The 16649-nt window shown below is 45.1% G+C and overlaps 1 protein-coding gene across 4 annotated transcripts in view; it reads right to left on the bottom strand.

Annotated features, from left to right (window-relative positions):
* The window catches only part of LOC122922167 (patatin-like phospholipase domain-containing protein 7), a 124099-nt gene that overhangs the window by 70060 nt on the left and 37390 nt on the right, over nt 1–16649 (bottom strand). For all 4 annotated transcript variants that reach the window (XM_044272678.1, XM_044272679.1, XM_044272680.1 and 1 more), the window contains 4 exons: nt 14685–14850; nt 10980–11063; nt 8425–8525; nt 6517–6675 (listed from right to left, as the gene is read on the bottom strand). In XM_044272678.1, the coding sequence (XP_044128613.1) occupies nt 6517–6675; nt 8425–8525; nt 10980–11063; nt 14685–14850 (510 nt within the window). The remainder of the gene's footprint in view (nt 1–6516; nt 6676–8424; nt 8526–10979; nt 11064–14684; nt 14851–16649) is intronic.

Here is a 16649-nt window from a genome sequence, read left to right as displayed (position 1 = left end):
CATCCACAGACTACTATTAGTTCAAATCCCACCAAAAGCACACCTTTTGGTTCAAAATATATTTTTTCTTATTTTCCTCCTCAAAAACCTAGGTGTGTCTTATGGGCGAAAAATACGGTAATTAATTATAACTTTTTGTGAATTGGGACATTTAAACTTGCTTTTTTTATTTATTCTAATTTAAATCTAGTAGGAGTCTGAGTCGGTTAATTTTTTGCCGACTCCAGGTACCCAAAATTGCCTCCTACTCCGACTCCACAGCCCTGCGCGAGACTTCGGGTAATAACTTCATAAATTAATTTGTACTGTAAAAAAACATTTCCCAAACTCTGGTTCGGTTCCAAGTGGTACCTTGGAACCGAACCCAGGTTCGGGATATGTTTTTTTTACAGTACAAATAATTTATGAAGTTATTACCCGAAGTCTCACGAGACATCGCAAAGCAGTAACTTCAGCTCATCGGAGCCAATACATTCTAATACTGTACGGAACTCCTGATCCGTACAGTCTTGGAACAAAGTTTTATGCGAATCGACTTCGGATGTTTCATCCGAAGTTGATTCGCTCATCCCTAATTTTTAACCCAAAATGAGTAAACTGCAAGCATAAAAAAATAAAAATTGTCCCAAAGGTGTCCATAGCCTTTAAATGACATTTTCTTCTCCGTTCCCACACTAAGCACATATATTTGGTTCCATCCCGACTTCTGCAGACGGCCATATGACCCTGCAGCTCTCGCTGTGTGACTGTCACCTGAGCTCCCACAATGCATTGCTCTACAGGAGATTCTCAACTTTTGCTTTCTGCCTGACATAGTAAAACAGCAGAAGAGAAGTGAGAAAAAGTATTTGCAAAGTTTCCACATTTTTGCAGAATGTCAAATATACTTACAAAGAAACCTGAACCAGCCCACTATGTGACAGGAAGAGAAGAGGTATAACATATTTCCAGGAACTTTCCTCGTATCACATAATAATGGGAACCATGGTAACAGGTACAAACTGTATTAATACAGACAGAGGCACAATGCATCCGCATCCTGCAGAAACAACACATTGTAACAGGCGGCATTATAGGAAATGACAGACGATAATCACAGAGCGTGGAAGAACATGGGCCTCATCACCAGAGCACACATGTACCGGGGCTGTCACGGACGTCCCGAGACATATGGACGTCCCTGCCACAGAGGGTGACAGAAGATCTGTGAGACACACAGACACGAGATCTGTGGCAACACGATCTGACAGGTTTCCTTGTGGATCAATAGACGCCTGTCTCGTTTCTGATACTGGCCACCCCTCTAACCTCCAGGTGTTGCTATTGTGGTCTTTTAGCTTTCCTTATTTATAGTTGCTTCTCCCACAATGCTGTGCGGTTTATAGCTTCAGCGGTATCTGTGGTCTGCTGGTGTTTGGTTCTCAGCTGAGTTCCTGTTGCTGCCATAGCTACTGGAAAGTTAAGTGTTTCCTTTCCCTTTTGCATTTTGTTTTGGTGTATCTGTGTGTTGTTTTTCCCCTGCCCTTTGTTGTAGGCCTGAGGGAGACTTCTTTTCTGGAGGAACAGGTAGTCTTAGTCCTGTCACTACCGCCAGGGTCTTATAGGGAGAGTTAGGACTCTAGGTACTCCTGCGTATGAAGACACCTACCTTTGGGGTCTGTTCATACTGATAGTCAGTCAGGATTGTGACTAGGGATTTAAGTAGGAGGTGTCCTTCTTTCTTCCCTTGCTCTCAGGCCTGGTTCCCTCTCCTTCTTTGTCCAGTGTGGTGTCTCCCTCTCACACACAGGCGTGACAGGGGCACTCCGTGTATGGACCAGTGCCCTGCCTAAACACGTCCGCCAATCTCATTAGTCGACACTGTATCATGTAACTTCTAAAATCGATGGGCCCTTATAGGAGGTCCACCAAATGGCTACAACAAGGTCTGATAACAAGCTTGCTGACTGTTTCCAATGAGAACCAGAAGAATTAAAGGGAACCTGTCACCGGGATTTTGTGTATAGAGCTGAGGACATGGGTTGCTAGATGGCCGCTAGCACATCTGCAGTATCCAGTCCCCATAGCTCTGTGTGCTTTTATTGTGTAAAAAAAAAAAAATATTTGATACATATGCAAATTACCCTGAGATAAGTCCTGTATGTGAGATGAGTCAGGGACAGGACTCATCTCAGGTTAATTTGCATATTTATCAAATCAGGTTTTTTCCACAATAAAAGCACACAGAGCTATGGGGACTGGGTATTGCGGATGTGCTAGCGGCCATCTAGCAACCCATGTCCTCAGCTCTATACACAAAATCCCAGTGACAGGTTCCCTTTAAACCTGCATATCTGAGGCTGCATTACATGATCGGTGAAATGCCAGTAATGGAGTGCATATATATCCTGAGCTTTTAATGTAGATTTTATCTATAGAAAACTGCCGGCCCGTCCACTTTCCGACACACCCACTCTTTTAGACCTGGCGTGAGTGGGGAGAAGTACGCAGCTTGCGGCGCAGCGGTTAGTCTGCGCCTGAAGTACGCCTAATATAGGTGTATTTCAGTATAAACAAATTCTATTCTAATACTCTTTTCTACAATCTCTTACAGTGCAGTCCTCCATCATAAGTGAGCATTAGTTCATCCTGAGCTTACTGGTGCATGAATAGAATACAAGCAGAGCTGCTGTAAGAGTTGATACCCAGCTTTTACCCAGGCTGATGATCAAAGTGAGCAGAACAATTGGTTATTGTGAACCCCCACCCCAAAAAAAACAAAAAAAAATAATAAAAACATATCATTGGTCGTCAGCAAGATGTGCTGCAATATAAAGTAGGGGGAAGGAGTGATCATATCAATGAAGGCTCATTCACCCCTTATGTAAAATGAAAATATTAATGAGCACTAGTCGCCTCAACGCTGATTATGGGTAGAAAATCTGCCAGTGTTACAAAGACCGATGATCGTGAATGTCCAAACCCCCCCCCCAATCAGCTGACAGACACTTCCAGCTCATTCCCGCATGTGTACAAGGCCCTTTACAACCTGACTGGTTTGTTATATCATCCATCAGTGGTCCCCCAGGGCTGAAATCAGCCCCTGTATGGACAGCAAAAGGCTGCTTCTCTAATTCCAGCTAAAACACAGCAGAGTTGAACGCCCTCATTATATTAGAAGGAAACTCATGAAGCCACTTGTCAGTACAAAGGACTCTCATAGCTGCCCCCCCATCACTGCATATTACAGAGCACATGGAGTCAATTTGCAGATTTCTGTTATTTGCCGTGTAGCATTATGTTGATTATAGCTCTCCGCGCAGATCACAACCATTCATTTCAATAACATCCCACAAGTGCGCAGCGTCTGTCACCTCGGTAGCCTGCATCCCAGACACATGTAATGAGCAGCTTGAGCTACTGAATTACAAGGCTACAAACGGACTCGCAGTAGGAGCGAGCCAAATCGCAATCCCGATGAGAGTACAAGATGATACGAGAAGAGCTGCCCGGCCTGCAAAAAGGTGGCATGCTTCTCTTACGTAGCAGAGCCAAGCGTGCAGTGCAAGATTATTACAAAGGCGCACCATGATAGAGCGGAGAATAAGGATTCCCGAATAGATTAGTTTAATAGGTACATTGCCCTAAACACTAATTAAGGCCAGTGCTCAACAAGCAGAATCCCAAAGGGTTAAACAACGCTAGAGATGCCTGCAGCATTTACGATGAGACGAGGCAATCTGCAGATGGCACAGAAGTAATACAACGCAGCACCTGGGAGTGAGCCCTGCAGCACAGCAATGGTGCCCCGTACAAATGTCCTGCCAGGATGGGTGTATAGATGGAGATGACAATGCTCTGGGGGGGGGAAGAGGTTGTAGTTCGTTGTTTGGTCACATTCTTATATAGTCGTTAACATGGCTCCATCTGTAAATGCTAGTTCAGCGGATGAGCTGGGACTTCTGGTTCCACGGCATTCAGAGGGGGCCTGGATGAGTTCATACTCGCTCCTCCACGGAGATTCAGTGCGGCAGACACCACATTAGGCCTCACGCCGTTCCTTCTCTATCAAACAAACTCAATCTGATCCCAACTCCAGTGAGATCAAGACGATGAGACCTACCTGTGTCTCTGAATCCTTCTGTGCAGTCACTAAATTTATTAGGAGGTCGCATGCTGAAAGACGACATGTTCAGTTCCCCGTCTTCGTGCCATCTTATGGCTGGTAAGCCATACACGGACTGCACTAAAAAATGGCGCACATGTGAAAGGGGTTTTCCCAACTTTTTTTTCAACCATTTAATTCAGATCGGCAATAAAAGCAACTATTACATTTACTCCTGTTAAATGATTACCTCCTTAGACAGCTTCTATTTGGGGGTCACGCGATGCCATATCCAGCACAAATGTCAACTGTCAGCCGGACAAAAAAACATTGCATGCAACTGTTTTTGTCTGGCCGAAACACGGCATTCATGCTGGAAAAAGTGGCGGGATTACCACCGGACCTCATTAGAGTCAATGGAGATCTGAAGGTGAACTAGAGAATCCGACAATACCAGATCCGGTGAAATCTCTCAGGATGTTCTCCTCTGGCACAGCTGCCGGATCTGCTTGACAGAGGTGTGAACGGGGCCTTACTTCACTCCCTGAAGCGGCTTGTGTTAGTAGTTTCAGGAATCTGCAACTTTGCAATATTAAAGTGAGAATTGTTTTGCTGCTAGTCTCCAACCAATCACTAGCCATGTAATATCATGGGCGCGCTCACTGTAGGCAGACGTTCTTTGTGCATAGTGATGTAACAGTTTTTTTTTTTTTTAATGTCTGAATCCCTCTATTCACAGTCTCAGTACTTTCAATGACATAGAAATACTGTCAAAATGAGGTCCTGGGGCATTCATGATGGCGGCAGCCACAGGGGCGACTGCTCACATTGTTGTGTCTGATGCGCGGCGAGTCGCTTGTTTATAGATCGATAGGTTATAATGGATCATACAACACATGCCATCGTCATGTACCAAGCACGGTCTCTCAGTCAATAAGTATTGACCTGTCTGCTTGAAGTGCTTCAGAAATGTGTGATCATTAATCAGGTCCACGGTCCTTCCTCAGTCATATAGTCAGCACAGAGCATACAGTCTATATGTCATACTACATATGCATGCCCAGAATATCGTAGGCTTAAGTCCAAGAGAGACAGTTCTGTTAGTGTTAGGTACCCATCTGCGGAAGCCATCTTGACGCCTGGTATATGGCCCGACACACGTTTGATTAAAAATGTGCGCAAAGAGCTTCTATTTTTTCATTTATAGTAGGTATAATACCACTTTAATTTAGAATGATCCCCATTGCTCAGTTCTATTGTTTGTATGTGAAATGGTGTGCAGCCATGCTTTTATTAGTTCTCTACTTAGGAAAATCAGTCACCAGAGAGATCTCTTGTACTGAAGGAACTCGATGAGCACGGTGTAATACTACATTTCCCCTGCGGTGATGCGTGCACGCACTAGCAATAAAAGCTAATGGCCAGGTGCTCTAGCACGTAGACTTTGAACGAGCCAGTTAGTGATCCAATAGTAAAAGATGCTTGTTAACAATTAAGATTTTTATCTCTGTTAATAATGTTACAGATCAGGGTATAAAACCTCTTTTCGATTCTCTCTGTGGCTCCCAATTAAACTCTGACCATCACATTTGATCAGCTACAGGAAGAGTGTGTTCTGCCTATAGGCTCCAAGAAAAAGCTGCACAACGCCACCTGCTGGTGAGCAAGGAGACCTGCACATGATATTGATTTAAAGAGGACCTCTCCCCTCTCCTGACATGTCTGTTTTAATAGCTTCACACATTCCCCATGTAATAACAGTTCTGGGACATCTATTCTTATGGCTCTATGTTGTGCCATTCCTTTATTATGTCTACTAGAAGTTTATGAATGAATTGCTAGCAGTCTGCAATAAGTGTACAGAAAGGTGTTAACCGGTTGGGGGTGTGCACCTGCACAGCAGCACTGACTGGATAGAGTGAGACTGTGCAAGGACCCCCCCCCCCCCCCCCCCCAACTGGTTAATACCTCCCTATACCTTTACTGCAGACCACTAGCAATTCATTCATAACTTCTAGTAGGAATAATAGGGGAATGGTACAACATAGAATCATAAAAATAGCTGCTCCAGAATTATTATTACATGGGGATGCATGTAGCTATTAAAAAAGGCATGTCAGGAGTGGTGACAGCTCCTCTAAGTAGGATTAAAGGCTTTTCCAGAGATTCTGATATTGATGACCAATATCAGGATAGCTAATCAATATCAGATTGGCGAGGGTCCGACACAGCTGTCTGAAGAGGCTGCAGCCCTTTCCAGATCTTCCGAGGCCAGTGACACGTTCATGGGTCACGTGGGCTAGGCGCAGGTCAGTCCCATTCAAGCATGGTCGCTATCCAAATGATGTGCTGTGCTTGGTAAGCTGCGAGGAGGGGGGTCATCAACATGTAAATCCAGGAGAACCCCTTTAATATGTAGTTGAAGAACTTACCTCAAGATTTATAAGAGTAGACAAGTCTTTTTTTGCGGCCTCAAACATGGCATTCAGTTGTCTGTTAACACTGAACTCCGGGATCAACAAATCCTCTGCTGTGTAATGATAGACGGCTGATGGAGTTTCTGTCACCGTCACTGACTTCTTCAGGATAGGCTGTGGGGATACAGAACAAAACAGGAGGCTCATGTCTCGCTCAATGATTGAAAAAAATGCAATGGCAATATTTTTACGGTATTTAATAAGGATTACAAATAAATAATAATGATAATAAGGATTGTTAGAAAAGTAATGAATAAACTAAATAGAAAATAACATACTGTTAATTATTAACACAACCCCGTAGTATACACTGTATGTAAGGGCTGAATCGGTCAGTTCATGGTTACCCTAAAATTTTGCCACCATATACAACATACAGGCCGTCCATGTCTCCTGTCAAAAAATGTGTATTAGGTTGAATAGGTGATACTTACCATCGTACCCTTTCTCAAAAACCTGCGTCACCCTCGATATTGGTGGACCCTCAGCCCACCTTCCCTCTGGTCTAGAAGATGGCTGCAGATGGAGGCATGTGACCAGATCTGTCACTGAGCCTCCTCCATTAAACACACACTTTGGCCTCATGCACACGACCGTTGCAGTTTTTGTGGCTCGGGTACGGACCCTATTCACTTCAATGGGGCCGCAAAATATGCGGACAGCACTCCATGTGCTGTCCGCATCCTTTGCTCCATTCCGTGGCCCTGCAAAAAAAAAAATAACATGTCCTATTCTTGTCAGTTTCTACAATGGGCCGCCTGTTCCGTTCCGCAAATTGCGGAAGGACACACGGGCGGCTTCTGTGTTTTGCAGATCGTGTGCATCAGGCCTTTGCCTGTGCTACATTCCCAATATTCAGGACCTGCGCACACAGATGGCAGACGCAGTGTTTCAATGGAGGAGGCTGAATGACGTGTCTGGTCACAAGTCCCTCCATCTGCATCCTATGGACAGGACTGCCACATAGAGAAGAGAGGGCGTGGCTTCACCTATACTAAAAACGATGCAGAAAATGTAAAAAGGGGTGCATCGGTAAGTTCCATATAAAACACACTTTACATTAGTCATCAAGAAGGACAAACCCTTTAACCTCTTCCCGATACATGACGTAATAGTACGTCATGGCGGCAAGTCACTTGCCGCATTTTGACGTACTATTATGTCATGGTGATCGGGCAGCCACCGAAGCGTTGCGCCGCCGATCACTGGCGGGGCTCGGCAGTCCCCGATAGCCGAGCACCTTCTGTATCCGCCGGCATCGCTGTAACAGCCGAAGCCGGGGGATTGCAAATTTGGGATTTTTCATAACTAAAGGTGAAATATATTGACTCAAATTTATGACTATCATGAAGAACAATGTGTCACGAGAAAACAATCTCAGAATGGCCTGGATAAATAAAAGTGTTCCAAAGCTATTACCACATAAAGTGACATGTCAGATTTGCAAAAAATGACCTAGGCAGACGGGGGAAAACTGGTCTAGGATAGAAGGGGTTAAAGCTCAGCTTACGTGGAGACAAATTAGATGCTATTCAGGAGCAAAATGTGCCAAAGAAAGGAATACACACATTAAAAAAGGTGACCTTGTATATTAAACTAAACTACGCATGAACAGAAAGAAATAAAATACATAAACCTATAAAACCACACAAGTGCCCTGAGAACTCGTGGACACATTACATCCATCTGCAGAAAACCATCGAGTGCTGATCTATGAATTTTTGTACGAGGAGAGGACAGGTTAGGACTGGCCTGCATGATGATTATGAGAAGCCCGCAGAGAAGCAGGCAGCAGCTCAATCTGCCTCCCAATTTACACTTCACGCCCCTAGAATACAAGAGCTGACTGCGGCACGCGCCCACCTTGTTCAGGACAGGGCTCGGAGGGAAGTCGTCAGGAGTCAGGCTCACACGTGCTCTCTCGTAAGCCATGTCCATGTCCGATTTGGCAGCTTTTGGGCTTCCTAGAAGTTAAAAATATGCATCAAGGCAGGAAACATTATCATACGTGATATGCTGCAATTATTATTTGTGAGTTAGAACCAAATAAAAATGTATAAACAATATAATAAGGGTCCACATTCATAATGTTGAGAGGATGATGGGAGACAGATGGTCTAAGTGGCTCTATAGCTATACACCAGAGGTTCTGGATCCACCACTGGCCACAGGGTCACTAAAAAGGGTTTGTCTGCTCTAGAAAGCTGCTATCAGGACACATGCAGGGACCATATGGGGGCTACAGGCCCTTTTATTAGTCCTAGTGAAGAGCCAAGAGCAGCTCCATCACTGGAAGAAGGTTAATCCAAGCATTGCCCAGGCGGCCCACTCTTCTCCTCTCGGCGACCCTTCCACAGGATCTGCACCCAAATTACTGCTAAATGTTGTCTGTCCCTGTACTTGGCATGTGAACAATTAGAGGCGATTCGCATGCGGCTTCTGTGGCCAGGCCGCACTGCAAGTATTCCCATTTCAAATATTGGTGGCAAATACCACCAGACAGGTGTGTGTCCCACCTCTGGGACCCGCTCCTATCTCCAGAACGGACTGCCCCTAAATCAAAGAAGAGCGCACTACACAAGCGCAGCCACCGTCTATTCTCCGCTATGGGAATCCCAAAAATAGACAAGCACCGGGCTCAGCTATTTCCAGCAGTCCAAGAGATGAATGGAGAGGTGGTCGTGCATGCGCAGTGCACTCTCCATTCACTTCTATGGGACACCCCCCCCCCCCCCCCAAAAAAAAAAAAAGCTGAGCATGCTCACGCGGCTTTTTTCTGAACTGACATAGAAATGAATGGAAAGCATGTCGCTGTTGTGTAATGCACTCTCCTTCACTTTGGGAGGGGGGTTTTCTGGAAATAGGAGCACCTATCTGACATTGGTCACAATATTATAGCGATACGCCACCAATTAAAGAGATGGATATAACCCTTTAAAACATATAGGGACTGTCCAAACGTTGAAAATTTTAAGGCCCCCCCCCCTTCCCCCCCAATTCAGCTATTTCGAATGCTTTTCTTGCTTAACCCAAACTTTGCAGATTACACAATGGGGATGAAAGAAGTTCCATACCAGGCTTTCTTGCAGAAAGGCCCGATGCTATGATTTGGTAGTTGCTTTTAGACTGCAGACTTGTTGTTTAAAAGTCAGCATGCCCTTGCACCATTGCGTAGAAGGGGAAAATGTAATTAATACTCCATGAACCGGCGGTTCTCCTTTCATAAGCAGGAGCTACACAAGACGTACATGCACAAGGCTGCCAAAGAAAACTTCTTTCATGGTTTTAAAGCTAAGCTGTTACCGCGGAGCACGCCGCTCACATGCTGAATGCCACAGAAGTGCTAATTAATCTAACACGAGGAGATATAAATAGGGGCTTCTCGGGAGGAGGAACAGTAGGAGATGGGGGGGGAAAAAAATCATCTGCTTTCCAATTAATTGTTGGGGGGGTTGGAGGAAGTAAAATCATTTACATCACAGATCATGCTGGCGGGGGAAGGAAACTCGGGCCTGGATGGAAGGAGCAAAACGCATGTCTGCCAGGAGACTGCAACCATTTCTACTTACAAATGGCTGAAGTCTTACCATGCATAGTCATCTCAAGCACACAGGACGCGCCTATGTTAAAGTGATGGACACCAGAGAGAAGAGCAAGACTGCATATGTGGAAGAATATATGGAATATTTATAGGGCATAAGAAATAAACATTTAAAAGGGGATTTCTGAGATTTTTATCCTCTGGATAGGCCATCAGTATCTGACTGGTGGTGGTCCGATACCCAGGATGCCCGCCGATCAGCTGTTTGAGAAGGCACCGCCAATCCTGTGAGTCCTAAGGCCTTCTCTCTGGTTTTCCTAGGCCGAATGACGACACGTTCATGTGTCACACGGCCTAGGAGCAGCTCAGCCCCTTTCAAGTGAATGGGGCTGAGTGCGATACCAAGCACGGCCACTATAATATGTATGGCGCTGTGCATGTCCAAAAGGTCATTAGTGAAAAAATCCTGGAAAACCTCTTTAAGGAATTGTCCCACAAAACACACGAGTCACCTATCCTCAGGATCTGTTCCATAATCTTTGAATGGAGCGAGCACGTGCTCAGTCATTGTTCCATTCAAACTTCTCCTGTGATTGTGCAGTGAGGAGAAACAGGGGCTGAGTGTTTAACGACCCGATCCTGGTTTTGGATTACAATTTTTGACCAAACCTTCTGTGAATAAGGCTTTAGGAATTAGCAATAAAAGCAGCAAATTAAAACTTTGCTACTAAAGCTTTTCTTTATCATTTCTGCCAAAAGCATCGCAGAGGCAAAATGAACGAGGAATAAGAAAGCCTCATCAACGACTTCATGCTTTTAATTGGTTCTACATACGACCACCAGAATTTTTTTTTTTTTAAGTCAGCTATTCCTTTACCTGGGATTTCGCCAAGGCTGGAAGTAGAGCAACTTCTACAATGACCTGTGCTCGGACCGTCAGATGCTGTAAAGTTGCTAGGATCTAGAGGGAAAAGGTATGAAACGATATTAGCAGAACGCCGCAACAGGAGGGATGTACCTGGATCAATGTAATGCGATGGACTTGGATCACTTGATCTAATTTACACTCCTCAACACTGAAATTGCAACACCAGGAAGGACAAGCCGGTTATCGTCTCCTATGACAAACTGAGATATGAGATTGTGCAATGCCTCTTGTTAGTCCACATGCCGGTTATCGTCTATCCTTAAACTGAGAGGACTTGGTCTATCACTCTGGCAGATGACTACGTTCCTAGGCCGAGATGTCAGCACGGTTCTAAGCTGCGTGTCCCGGTGGTTGGGAGAACAATGACGAACTGGAATAACAGCAAGAGGTGCAGAGAGGAGAACCTCTGCCCGGACAGATCGTCTGATTGGAAGAATGGCTTGTAGCGATCCATTCTGTACTGCAAGCGAAACTGTCACATCCTAAGCCTAGGGCGGCAAACAGCATCTACACAAATCATTAGAAGGCATCTGTACAACATTGGGCAACACGGGTTCTATTGGTCTTATGACACTGCTTTTAAAAGCCATCATGGCAAGATGGTAACGGAGGCTGGAATGGAGGTCTATCCTCTTTGGCGAGGAGTCTCACTTTTCTTTCCGACACAGTAATAGCCAGAGATTGATCTGGAGACAACGTGAGCAGTGTATTGAAGAGGCCTTCACAAGGGAATATCACACCGCTCCAACTCCCAGGATTATGGTGTGGGGTGGGGGTGGCACAATGTACGGCAGCAGGACCACTTTAGTCTTCATTTCAGGTACTAACAGCTTGGCATTCCATTGATTTGATTGTGGAACCAGTGGTCTGGTGATTTCTTCAAAAGGTCCCAGGAGCTGTTTCTCAACAGGATAACGCTAGGCCGCATGTTGCTCGTGCTACTGTGAGCAGCCTGCATGGTCTAAACCTGCTACCATGGCCTGTAGTGTCTCCGGACTTGTCTTCAATCAAGCACATCTGGGATGTCATTGGTCAGCAACTGCAAAGAGAGCTGCCAGCAGCAGATCTTCATGATTTCCGTGCCTCGTGCATTCATCCTGGCAGAACGCTCCTCAGATAACCATTAACAAGCTCACAATTTGCCACCAACTTTTTTTCTCTGCTGCAAGATAATTGTTTCTGGTGTTCTGTGGTTATATGTATTGCTCACTACATTAGAAAAATGAACTTTCTTGCACATTGTTTGCATTTATTCTTTGCAATTCCAAGAACCCCACTACACACAGTATGTCAATGGATACGCAAGAGTGGAGACCACAGACAGCACACCTCTGACATGTGAAAGAGGCCGAAAAGGTGAAAGGGCAGTGCTAGGTTGTGTTTGTGTTGTTTCTCACACTTACCAGACATAACATATAAGGCTAGTTTCACACTAGCGTTCGGCTGTCCGCTCGTGAGCTCCGTTTGAAGGGGCTCACGAGCGGACCCGAACGCTTCCGTCCAGCCCTGATGCAGTCTGAATGGATGCGGATCCGCTCAGACTGCATCAGTCTGGCGGCGTTCAGCCTCCGCTCCGCTCAGCAGGCGGACACCTGAACGCTGCTTGCAGCGTTCGGGTGTCCGCCTGGCCGTGCGGAGGCGTGCGGATCCGTCCAGACTTACAAAGTAAGTCAATGGGGACGGATCCGTTTGAAGATGCCACAATATGGCTCAATCTTCAAGCGGATCCGTCCCCCATTGACTTTCAATGTAAAAGTCTGGACGGATCCGCTCAGGCTAATTTCACACTTAGCTTTTTTTTGCAAATATAATGCAGACGGATCCGTTCTGAACGGAGCCTCCGTCTGCATTATTATGATCGGATCCGTTCAGAACGGATCCGATCGAACGCTAGTGTGAAAGTAGCCTAACGGAGTTTACATTTATAAAAAATAAAAATAAAAACAGCGCCCTGGCCTCATTGTCTCCTGTCATACTGCTGCACGCCTTGCGATCACGCTGATAACGCAGTGTTACACATGATCATTGTGGTTCTATTAATATCTGCTCATGTCACACTTACAACATCTTCGCGGACACCTGTAGTCACGCTGCTACAATTTAACAAGCTGCAAACATTGCTGAGAGAGTGTTGCTCAGGAGGCACTCTCCAGATGTAAGAAACTCGGCACCATCGATCTTGGTTGTCCAGGATTTTTATATTGACTGCCTATCCTTACAACTCCTGGCACTCCCGCCATTCAGGTGTCTGAAGAGACTAGTGCCGGGCCTCCTCCTAGGCCATGTGACATCAAGTGAATGGGGCTGAGCTGCAATACAGTGGACGGCGCTGTGCTTGGTAAGCTGTGAAAAGGCCGCTGCACTCACCGGAGCTCCGCAGTCTCTTCAGACAGCTGACAGGCGGCGGTGCTGGAGTTGGACCCCCACCATATTGATTACCTATCCCAGTGATGGCTAACCTCCGGCACTATGCTTGCAGCGTTTTTCTGTCTGCGATGGGAACGCAACCAAATGGAACGGAATGCATTTTGGGGCATTCCGTTTCGTTCAGTTTTGTCCCCATAGACAATGAATGGGGACAAAACTGAAGCGTTTTCTTCCGCTATTGAGATCCTATGACGGATCTCAATAGCGGAATTGAAAATGCTAATGTGAAAGTATCCTAAGCTGTGACCATCATTTATTGCGAATGGTGAATCCTGTGGCCAGTGTGAAAATAGGAATATTTTTCCATACTGTAGAATGACATGGAAAAAGAAAAAAACTATGGGCCAGATAAAAACATCATTTAAGCAGTAGATCATTTTCTGATGGAACATTCCCTTTAAGTTACGGAAACCAGAATGTGAGCCCCCTGGGTAGGGACATGTGTGAGTGTGCAGACCTACAGAATATGTTACTGCAACATAAAATCAATCAGAAATCGGAGACATGTAAAAGGCTCCAGATCCTTTACACCCGCGCTCGTCGTTGTTTCTCATCCTCTTGTGTAATACGATAGACTAACAAGTGGCCCAGAGAGCTGCAGCGCCACTCTGTGACAGGATCATCTTACTACAGGCAACACACATCGGGCCTAACCTACAAAAGGTGGCTAGATGTTTCACTATCCTGAATGGGATAACAGGACACCCTACTGACATTTTGCAGTTAAACACAGCATGTCCGGTAGGTGACTGATTTGCTATTGTTCTTTATGTTGCGGTTTCAACATTGGCAAGAACTGCAGCAATGAAAACTGACTGTAACAAGATACAGTATAGCAATGCAGCGCATGTATTTACACGCATGTTAATGTTGTCGATTAAAGGGGTTATCTAAGATCATGATACTTCTGACCTCTCCTCTGGATAGGTCATCAATATCAGATCTTGGGATCAAACACCCGACACCCCCTCTGATCAGCTGTTTGAGCAGGCCATAGCGCTCTAGTGAGTGTCAGGGTGTCTAGGACATGTGACTGGAGAACATGACATCACTGGATTCGGCGGTCTTCAAACTGTTGATCGATGGAGGGTAGCGGGTGTCAGACCCCTGACGATAGGATATTAAGGACCTAGACTGACGACAGGCCTTTAATATCGAAGTTCTGGAAAAGCCCTTTAATCGATTATTATAAGCCACTATAGCATCATAACGGATTCACAGACGCACCCAGAATCCCTGGATCCTGATCTGGCTGGAACTCAGCAGGCTTCTCAGTCCGATCCAAGTGGTCCTCTTCAATAGACATACTGTTCATCGGTCTTCTGACGCTCTTAGCGTTTCCAGTGCTTGAGGTCAGGCTGGCTACTGACAATAAAGGAATGGCCTGGCTCTCCTGTTGAACAAATTAAATGCACATTAATAGGATTACAAAAGTTTGCTGAGTTGTTTCAATTAAAGTGACAGTAACTACCGGTAGTCGCCTTTGCTTAATTGTGTGCACAACAGACCTACGGCTGGCTGTCCGGCATAAGCCCCCTCTTCCCCATTATAATAACATTTTCTGGGCAGCACTGTACTGTGAAAGCGCCATGCTGCCAATACATGGAGATAGCTGTCGGCCAAGAGCTCATCTAGGCTAACAGTCCACTCCCTGAGCAATGTTATTGGGAATGCTTCCTTTATAAGCGGTAGTGAAACCATAATCACTTACAGGGGTAAGGGAAGATTTTAAACCCTCACCCCCAGCATCATTGCCTCAGTTTAGATCAAGAACTGTCCTGAACTGAAGGCTACAAAATGTGCAAGGCATAAGAAAACTAAAAGATCCAACAAAAACACATAAATGGGACAAACCGATTCAGAGACGAGGTGTGAAGCAGAAGGAGCACAACACAATTGATCTAGAAATCCCAAGAATTTGCTCATTAGCTAGGATGGAGATATGGAGGAATTTGCGAACATATGTTCGGCCAGACACCATGTCTATTTGTGGAGCTCTAATTGGCTGTTTGTTCATTTTTAGAGCCGGCGAGGGACGAATTTGCAGAAAAGTGAGACAGAGACAGTAGATAGGACGACTAGATTTGCTCCATTAATTTCAACTACGAGAGAGAAGAGGTGGTAAATCATACCTGAAGTCTGGATCAATCAGGCACACAAAGGTCTGTTCAAAACAGGACTTTTAAGGTTACATTCACACAACAAGAAAAAAATAAAAATAATAATGTCCGTCCATTTTTCATGGCCTTTTTTCAACCATCATTAAAAACGTATTAATTCAAAAAAAATTTTATCCCAACCCCTGCTGTGTCTTAGTATACATAACGTCTCCAGTACGATTTATTGCCCGTTAGTGCCCACCAGTATTATTAATGCCCCATTAGTGACCCCAAGTATTTCTAACGCCCCCATTAGTGCCCCCCAGTATAAAGAATGCCCTTACTGGTTGCCCCGATAGGCGCATTCCTGTCTAAATGGCCATTGTAAACAGTCTCACTGATTTCAATGGGGTCCTACTTTTGGACAGTCGTCATTCACTGGCTCTTAGAAAAGCGGCCATGTGACTAGCCCCACTGCCTTTAATTAGTTCAAAAAAGGTCTGTGTGCCGGCTGTTACAAAAACAGTTGCCACATGGCCATGTAGGAATATTTTTTATTTTATAGAATTTACTGGCATGGGACAAATTTGGAAATACCTCATCCAACCCTTTAAAAATAAAGAAATAAAAAAAAAAAAACACCTGGAAAACTATCGCTATGGTTGAAACCAAGTTTGCTTGCATTTGTCTGGTGGAAGGTTGCAAAAAAAAAAAACAACACCACACACTAGGTGCCCTTAGTCTGTCAGTATGTGTATATAAACTCTTGGTGCTCTCTAATCTCCCTTGTGGTTTGTAGCTGTGAGGAGATGACATCATACAATGTCTATTATTCTGATGTAGGGCGGCGCTGTACCTTATTCCCTTCTTCCATACCTGTAAAGAGCAGAGAGCACTGTCCTGGCATCTCTGGGCTCTTTCACACGAGCGGATGCTGTGCGTGTCATCCGCAGTGTGAATGACAGCCAAGACCCGCACTGGACAGCAGAGACACGGAGCATTAACATGATTGATAATGCTCTGTGCCTCTCTGTGATCTTTTAACTACAAAATCACAGTGACAACTTTATCTCACTGTGATTTTGTAGTAAAA

Source organism: Bufo gargarizans, chromosome 11 (genome assembly GCF_014858855.1).
Source record: "Bufo gargarizans isolate SCDJY-AF-19 chromosome 11, ASM1485885v1, whole genome shotgun sequence".
Classification (NCBI taxonomy): domain Eukaryota; kingdom Metazoa; phylum Chordata; class Amphibia; order Anura; family Bufonidae; genus Bufo; species Bufo gargarizans.
This window is presented reverse-complemented; position numbering and strand designations above follow the sequence as displayed.